This window comes from Physeter macrocephalus, chromosome 1 (assembly GCF_002837175.3).
Source record: "Physeter macrocephalus isolate SW-GA chromosome 1, ASM283717v5, whole genome shotgun sequence".
Taxonomy (NCBI): Eukaryota; Metazoa; Chordata; class Mammalia; order Artiodactyla; family Physeteridae; genus Physeter; species Physeter macrocephalus.
The window spans coordinates 101934547-101943502 of record NC_041214.2 but is presented as its reverse complement, the minus strand read 5'-3'; the positions used below and the strand labels follow the sequence as shown (position 1 = coordinate 101943502).

The 8956-nt window shown below is 41.1% G+C and overlaps 1 protein-coding gene across 16 annotated transcripts in view; it reads left to right on the top strand.

The window, feature by feature from the left end:
- The window catches only part of PHLDB2 (pleckstrin homology like domain family B member 2), a 129144-nt gene that overhangs the window by 54663 nt on the left and 65525 nt on the right, over positions 1–8956 (top strand). For 15 of the 16 annotated variants that reach the window (XM_055085612.1, XM_055085606.1, XM_055085604.1 and 12 more), the window contains exon 3: positions 5401–5781. In XM_055085612.1, coding sequence (XP_054941587.1) covers positions 5401–5781 — 381 coding nt within the window. The remainder of the gene's footprint in view (positions 1–5400; positions 5782–8956) is intronic. The other variant, XM_055085611.1, reaches the window with a different exon arrangement.

The following is an 8956-nucleotide window of genomic DNA, read 5'->3' as shown; positions in this document are numbered from 1 at the left end:
CCTATTTCCTCTTCATTTGTTAGGTCTGGTGGGTTATTACCTTGCTGTTTCATCTGCTGTGTGTTTTTCTATCTTCTCATTTTGCTTATCTTACTGTGTTGGGGTCTCCTTTTGTCAGGCTGCAGGTTCGTAGTTCACTTTGTTTTTGGTGCCTGTCCCCAATGGCTAAGGTTGGTTCATTGGGTTGTGTAGGCTTCCTGGTGAAGGGGACTAGTGCCTGTGCTCTGGTGGGTGAGGCTGGATCTTGTCTTTCTGGTGGGCAGGTCCACGTCTGCTGGTGTGTTTTGGTGTGTCTGTGGCCTTATTATGATTTTAGGCATCCTCTTGCTAGTTGTTTGGCATAGGGTGTCTAGCACTGTAGCTTGCTGGTTGTTGAGTGAAGCTGAGTCTTGGTGTTGAGATGGAGATCTCTGGGAGATTTTCGCCATTTGATATTACATGGAGCTGGGAGGTCTCTTGTGGACCAGTGTCCTGAAGTTGGCTCTCCCACCTCAGAGGCACAGCACTGACTCCTGGCTGGAGCACCAAGAGCCTTTCATCCACACGGCTCAGAATAAAAGGGAGAAAAAATAGAAAGAACGAAAGAAAGAGGATAAAATAAAATAAAGTAGGATAAAATAAAGTTATGAAAATAAAAAATAAAATAATTAAAAAAAGAACGGATGGACAGAATCCTAGGACAAATGGTGAAAGCAAAGCTATACAGACAAAATCTCACCCAGAAGCATACACATAGACACTCACAAAAAGAGGAAAAGGGGAAAAAATAATATATCTTGCTCCCAAAGTCCACCTCCTCAATTTGGGATGATTCGTTGTCTATTCAGGTATTCCACAGATGCAGGGTACATCAGGTTGATTGTGGAGCTTTAATCCACTGCTTCTGAGGCTGCTGGGAGAGATTTCCCTTTCTCTTCTTTGTTCACACAGCTCCCAGCGGTTCAGCTTTGGTTTTGCCCCCGCCTCTTCGTGTAGGTCACCTGAGGGCATCTGTTCTTCGCTCAGACAGGACGGGGTTAAAGGAGCAGCTGATTCGGGGGCTCTGGCTCACTCAGGCTTGGGGGGAGGAAGGAGTACGGATGCGGGGCGAGCCTGCGGTGGCAGAGGCCAGCGTGACGTTGCACCAGCCTGAGGCGCGCCATGCGCTCTCCCGGGGAAGCTGTCCCTGGATCACGGGACACTGACAGTGGCGGGCTGCACAGGCTTCCGGGAGGGGAGGTGTGGGGAGTGACCTGTGCTCACACACAGGCTTCTTGGTGGCGGCAGCAGCAGCCTTAGCGTCTCATGCCCGTCTCTGGGGTCCGCGCTGATAGCCACGGCTCACGCCCATCTCTGGAGCTCTTTTAAGCGGCGCTCTTAATCCCCTCTGCATGAGCACCAGGAAACAAAGAGGCAAGAAAAAGTCTCTTGCCTCTTTGGCAGCTCCAGACTTTTTCCAGGACTTCCTCCCGGCTAGCTGTGGCGCACTAGCCCCCTTCAGGCTGTGTTCATGCCGCCAACCCAGGTCCTCTCCCTGGGATCTAAGCTCCGAAGCCTGAGCCTCAGCTCCCAGCCCCTGCCCGCCCCGGCGGGTGAGCAGACAAGCCTCTCGGGCTGGTGAGTGCTGGTTGGCACCGGTCCTCTGCGGGAATCTCTCCACTTTGCCCTCCGCACCCCTGTTACTGCACTCTCCTCCGTGGCTCCAAAGCTTCCCCCATCCACCACCCGCAGTCTCCACCTGCGAAGGGGCTTCTAGTGTGTGGAAACCCTTCCCCCTTCACAGCTCCCTCCCACTGGTGCAGGTCCCATCCCTATTCTTTTGTCTCTGTTTATTCTTTTTTCTTTTGCCCAACCCAGGTACGTGGGGAGTTTCTTGCCTTTTGGGAGGTCTGAGGTCTTCTGCCAGCGTTCAGTGGGTGTTCTATAGGAGCAGTTCCGCGTGTAGATGTATTTCTGATGTATCTGTGGGGAGGAAGGTGATCTCCGCGTCTTACTCTTCCGCCATCTTCTCCTGGTCCCCCCTTCAGGTATATTTGTTAAGCTCTTGTGTCCCTTTCAAAGCTTTCTTTGATATATGGAGTTGGAGGAAAGGGAAAATGGAGAGAGAGAGAAAAAATTAAAATGTATGTTAAATAATTTAATTCAAAGGGACCTACGTTCTAAACCCTGAACACCAGTGTTTTGGGCCATTTATATATTTGGGCTATTTACTGGTGCCTTTTCAAGAGGTTGCGCAGTGGATTGCTGGTTTGGAAAGACGGGTAGGAATTGGAGATATCAAAGAGGGTAGCCTCCTAATTCAGCAGGTTGTTAGGTGAAGTGTCAAAGAAAATTGAATTTTAGGAAGAGAGCCACACATCTCAGGTTGCCAGTCCCAGTGTGCGCTTGCTGTCCCAGCGTAATTATTAATAGTGCCCTATTTGATTCTCAAAAGTGTCCTGTGTGGAATGGCCGCCTTCGTTTTAGGTCATGCAGTGTGGAGAATATTGGCCTGATTAATGGGAAAGATGAAGAGGGCTCAAGGGAGAGTTATGAGGGTAATTTCTGTGCAGGGTTTCCTTAAAAGGCTTCTTGTGCTTTCTGAAATGCCTCGCAGACTTTCTTCTGACGCACTTCTCATCATCAGTTTATTTTTCTTTGATGCAGTTCTTACGAGGCCAGTGTGTCTCAGCAAAGGCCTGGAATTCTGTGAGACTCGTGGGCAGCAGTGCTGCATCCATGTGTGATTCAAACCTGAACAGATTGGCTGTGAATGGGGTGATAAGAATAGAGAGAAGCACATAGCAGTAGACCAAACTTCCTGTGTAGCCGCCTTTGAATACTGTTTCACTGTCTGAAATAGCATTCATCTTTTGGCTGGGATCATTTATTCCCTCTGGAATTAAGCAATGGCATTGGCAGCAAAAGAAACTATTTTGGGAAGGAGATGTGGGAGGAATTTTGCTATGTATGACAGGCTGGGCAGAAGTACCTTTCATGCTTTTGAGGGCCGCACTGTTCATTAGTGCCCTGGTAAAGAGAAACTGACAACTTTCTGATAATCCCAAATGTAATGAATGTTGAGGTGAATGCATACACACTGTCATCTATGAAGATTAGCAAAGACTGAGTTTAGTTGCTTCAACTTAATTCACCTACATGGCAGAAAGAGAACTTTTCTTTGGAGATTAGCCTCTAATGCAGATGCTTTTGAGAAGGGGTAAAATATAACATCTTGTTCCTGTCCCCTTCCTCACATACGCCCTTGCAGTTGTCTTTGCATATTCACATGCAGACCTTTCTAGATTGCTGGAGTTTAAAATAAGGCAACGAATGCTGTGTGTCCCCCCCCTCCTTCCCCACAAAGCTGAGGTGGGTAGGGCTTGGCAGCTGGTAGCAGCTACAGAGATAAATAAGCATCAGGGCTCCTGGATGGACAGGGTGCAGAAGCGCCTGGGATGAGGTTGTGCAGCCGAGTGCCTTCCGTGGGACGAGGCCATGAGGATGGAGCTGCAGCTGGAGTCCAGAAGTTCAGGCAGTAAAAGGGAGGTGGGGCTTATAAGAACCCGTTTAATAGTCCTTTTGATCAAGCTGTTGCATTTTTGGGGTGGGGAGAGTACTCCAGAGGACAGATGAAAGTCATTTATGCTATTTTGTCATTTAATGGATGTATTTAATGAAAACCAGGGAATTATGTTAGTCTGTTCCTATTTGACTTTTCTATTTGATACTCTTCCACTAATAAAGAGAACTACCTTCAGAATTTTGTTTTTACAAATTTTCTGCAATTAGATATTAAAAACAGCAGCCCAGGCCTGCTTAACACTTTTCTATTTTGTTACTGATAACCAATTTGGAAAACGTTTTTCTTTTCTTGTTTTTTTTTTGATTAATTTTTATTGGAGTATAGTTGCGTTACAATGTTGTGTTAGCTTCTGCTACACAACAAAATGAATCAGCCATACATATACATATGTCCCCTCCCTTTTGGATTTCCCTCCTGTTTAGGTTGGAAAACATTTTTCTATGGAAGGCTTTTGAATTCTCTTTTCAATGTGGTAGATGTAATAACCAAAGATGTTTTTTGCTATTTTATTTTTTTCTTTTCACTTCGGCAGTTGGGCTAATGTGAAAGGTAAAGATGTTGAGATTCCCCACTCCAAAGAGTGCTGTCTAGGTTTATGATAAGCATTTTGTAAACTATATCCCCTTGTTCACAAATGTATAGTAAGTTTACTTAAAGTCAAAAATCATAAATACCTATGTGTTTTACATGGGGAGCTTGGTGAAGTGTCAGTTAGTGGTACCATTATAGACATCAAGGGCCTTATATTAATTTTTTTAGACAAATAAACTATCATTTTATTTTCCAGCTAAATGATTCAAAGATTTAATGATCTCAGAATTTGAAATATGTTGCTGTCTTTCTATCTGGACGTGACGTTAAATGTTCTTCATCTTCTTGCGACATTCTCTTTTTTAAAAAATCATTTCAATTTTTCATTTGAGAAATTGGTGGGAAAGACCTTTATATGGTGACAAGACATAAAAAAGAGTTTTAAAAAATTTGAAGCATTTCAAGAAAAAAATTGAAGACCTAGTTATTATGCCTTTCAAATTAAGCCTTTTCTAAAGTAGCATTTTCCTTTTGTGTGTCTAAACAGTAGAATGATATTTCTGTAGGAAGTTAGAGAATTAATTTTTTTAATAGTTTTTTAAAAAATTTATTTATTTTAGGCTGTGTTGGGTCTTCGTTGCTGCATGCAGGCTTTTTCTCTGGTTGCGGTGAGCAGGGGCTACTCTTCGTTCGTTGTGGAGCATGGGCTCTAGGCACATGGGCTTCAGTAGTTGTGGCACATGGGCTCAGTAGTTGTGGCTCGCAGACTCCAGAGCACAGACTCAGTAGTGTGGTGCACTGGCTTAGTTGCTCTGTGGCATGTGGGATCTTCCCGGACCAGGGCTCGAACCCGTGTCCCCTGCATTGGCAGGTGGATTCTTAACCACTACGCCACCAGGGAAGCCCTAGAGAATTAATTTTAAACTCAAATATTAAGTCTACAGTGATGAAAGAGGTAGATATTGTTGAAGGTGGATAGTAGAGGGAGGGAAGGGGATGAAGATTTTAAAAAGGAGATTAACCAAAAACATTTGAAGTGTTGGAGAATTGATAAATCAAGAAAGGTCTCACTGAGTGCTAGTTTGTGCTAGGATCAGCACTGGGATATACAAATAAAGAATTGAATTTGAGAGGAAAATCAGGCATTGTTAACCCAGGTTTCATCTGGATTTATAAATGGGTTCATCAAAGATGATGAAAAACATCACCAGCCAAGTATCTGTGGGATTATGTGTGGGTTGAATTCACCAGCGGTCCTTATGTCTTTTTATTCGGAGTTGTCTCCTTCTCACAAACTCACTGACCTTCCCTCCTCTGTGTTCTAGGAGAGACAGCGTCTGGAGACCATCCTCAGTCTCTGTGCTGAGTACACAAAGCCTGACAGTCATGTGTCCACTGGCACCACCGTGGCAGATGTACAGAAAATCAATAAGGAACTGGAGAAGCTGCAGCTCTCTGACGAGGAGTCCGTGTTTGAAGAAGCCCTGGTGAGCCCTGACACCAGATACAGGTGCCACCAGAAAAGCTCTCTCCACGATGCAGACCTGGCAGGCTTCGGGAGCCTCAGTCAGAGTAGCGCCAGCTTCCTTTCCCTCAGGAGCTCCAGGAATGATGAACTGATCAGGGACCTCACCAGGACTCCCCCACCGCCCTCTGCCTTTCTGAAAGCTTCCAGCGAGTCCGCTTATCTAAGTATCCTACCAAAGGTAAAGCCGGCCACACACAGAGATTAAATTTAGGGCCTGGACCATGCATCTGCACTGGCCTAGACAGTAAAGGTTTTATCCTGGTTGTTTTCCAAAATGTTTTCAGTGAAGCTTCAATTTAAGAGGTAATTAGCTAAGCAAGGAGCAGCAAATTAGGGTGTTTACTAAAGTAACAAATTTGCACTCTACAAAATGTAGCAGTACAGAAAAGTATAAAGAAAAACAATTTCTCTTCTCCCTGCCCCCTCCAGTTGTACACCTGAGAGAGAAAAACACAAAGTGTCTTACATGCCTTCCCAATATTTCTGTGCATATATGGCCATATATTATAAGCATAGACATACATATATACAAGTATAGTGTTCTGTATGATTTTTTTTCCCTCACTGAATGTCTGGAGCATCTTTGTATATTACTATACACAGTTCTGCCTCATTCTTTGGTTGACTAGTATTTTATTGTTTGGAAATCCTATTTAAATTGTTTCCAGTATTTTATCAACAAAATATGTATGCAACAAATATTCTGGAAAATATATATTAGCACAATTGTGCAAATGTGTCTGTAGGATCACTTACTAAAAGTGGAATTGGTAGGTCAAAGAGTTTGTATATTATTCATTTTAATCAATATTCCCAAATTATACTCTCAAAAGACTGTGTATTTCCAGGGGACACTGAGTAAGAGTTTATCCATGCACCTTGTTATTCATACACTTGCCAAAGTTATGTATTATCAAAAATTTTTAATATGCTAAGTTAATGATATTTTAATTTTCTTGCCTTTAATTATGCATAAAATTGGACATCTTTTCATATTTTTAGTTGTTCATTTGTATTTTGACACACTCATGTTCTTCACTCATTTTTTTGTCTTTAGGACACCTTTATTTATTATTATTTATTTAACTTTTTAAAATTAAAGTATTGTTGATTTCCAATATTATATTAGTTTCAGGTGTACAACATAGTGATTCAATATTTTTATAGATTGTACTCCACTTAAAGTTGTTATAAAATATTGGCAATATTGCCTGCATTGGACAATCTATCCTTATATCTTATTTATTTTATACATAGTTGTTTGTACCTCTTAATCCCCGACCCCATCTTACCCCTCTTCCATCCATTTCCTGTTGGTAACCACTAGCTTGTTCTCTATATCTGTAAGTCTGTTTCTGTTTTGTTACATTTGTTTGGTATTTTTATTTTAGGTTCCACATGTAAGTGCTAATATACAGCATTTGTCTTTCTCTGGCTTACTTATTTCACTAAGCATGATATCCTCCAGGTCCATCTATGTTGTTGCAGATGGGAAAATTTCATTCTTTTTTATGACCGAGTAATATTTTGTTGCCTATATATACCACATCCTCTTTATCCATTCATCTGTTGATGGACACTTAGGTTGCTTCCATTTCTTGGCTATTGTAAATAATGCTGCTATGAACGTTGGGGTGCATAAATCTTTTCAAATTACTGGGTTTTTTTTTTCTTCAGATATATACCCAGGATTGGAGTTGCTGGATCATATGGTAGTTCTGTTTTTAGATTTTTTGGTGAACCTCCATACTGTTTTCCATAGTGGCTCTACCAGTTTACATTCCCACCAACAGTGTATTAGGGTTCTCTTTGCTCCACATTCTTCCCAATACTTGTTATTTGTGGACTTTTTGTTGTTTTCTGACAGGTGTGAGGTGATATCTCACTGTGGTTATGATTTGCGTTTTTCTGATGACTAGCAATGTTGAGCATCTTTTCATGTGCCTGTTTGCCATCTGTATGTCTTTTTTGAAAAAATGTCTATTCAGGTCTTCTGCCCATTTTTTAATTGAGTTGTTTTTCTGATATTGACTTATATGAGCTGTATGTTTTGAATATTAACTCCTTATTGGTCATATCATTGCAAATATTTTCTCCCATTCAGTAGGTTGTCTTTTCATTTTGTTGATGGTTTCCTTTGCTGTGCAAAAGCTTTTAAGTTTAATTAGGTCCCATTTTTGGGGTGGTGGAGGAATCCAATTAAATTTTGGTGGAGACTTCAGGGTTTTGTGTATATGGTCATGTCATCTGCAAATACTGACAGTTTAACTTATTCTCTTCCAATTTGGTTGCCTTTTTGTTTCTTTTTCTTGTCTGCTTGCTGTGGCTAGGGCTTCTAATACTATGTTAAATAGAAGTTCTGAGAGTGGGCATCCTTGTCTTGTTCCTGACTGTAGAGGAAAATCTTTCACCTTTTCACGATTGAGTATGTTATCTGTGTGTTTGTCATAAACGGCCTTTATTATGTTGAGATACGTTCCCTCTGTATCAAATTTGATGAGAGTTTATCATAAATACATGTTGAATTTTGTCAAATTCTTTTTCTGTGTCTATTGAGATGATCATGTGATTTTTATCCTTTGTTTTGTTAACGTGGTATATCACATTGGTTGATTTGCAGATATTGAACCACCTTTGCATCCCTGGAATAAATCCTACTTGATTACGGTGTGTACTTATTGCCGTTTTCTTACTCATTTACTGGTTGTTATTGTAGTTCTGTTTTTTCTCTTCTTTTAGTTTGTTCCCTGTGGTCTGATGATTTTCTTTAGTGGTATGCTTGTGTTCTTTTCTCTTTAGTTTTTGTGTATCTATTGTAGGCTTTTGATTTGTGGTTACCATGGGGTTCATGTATTGACCTATAGCTATATCTACTTGTTTTAAACTGATAATCACTTAAGTTCAAACACATTCTAAAAGGTCTACATTTTTACTCCCTTTCCCCATGTTTTGTGTTTTTGATGCCATATTTTACATCTTCATGCATATCCTTTAACTGTTTATTGTAGTTATAGTTGATTTTACAATCTTTGTGTTTCAATCTTCATGCTCACTTATTTAAGTGACTGATCCACAGCCTTTACTGTATATTTGCCTTTACCTGTGGGATTTTTCCTTTCTTATAAATTCTCACTTCTTGTAGCCTTTTCTTTTCCACTTAAAGAGACCTTTGTCTTTTAGGGTCACTTTAGTATTGATGAACTTTTAGTTTTTGCTTGTCAGAGAAATTCATCTTTCCTTCAATTCTGAATGATAACCTTGTTGGATAGAGTATCCTAGGTTGCAGGTTTTTCCCTTTCAAGATTTTGAATATATCATGCTGCTTCCTTCTGGCCTGCAAAGTTCCCACAGAA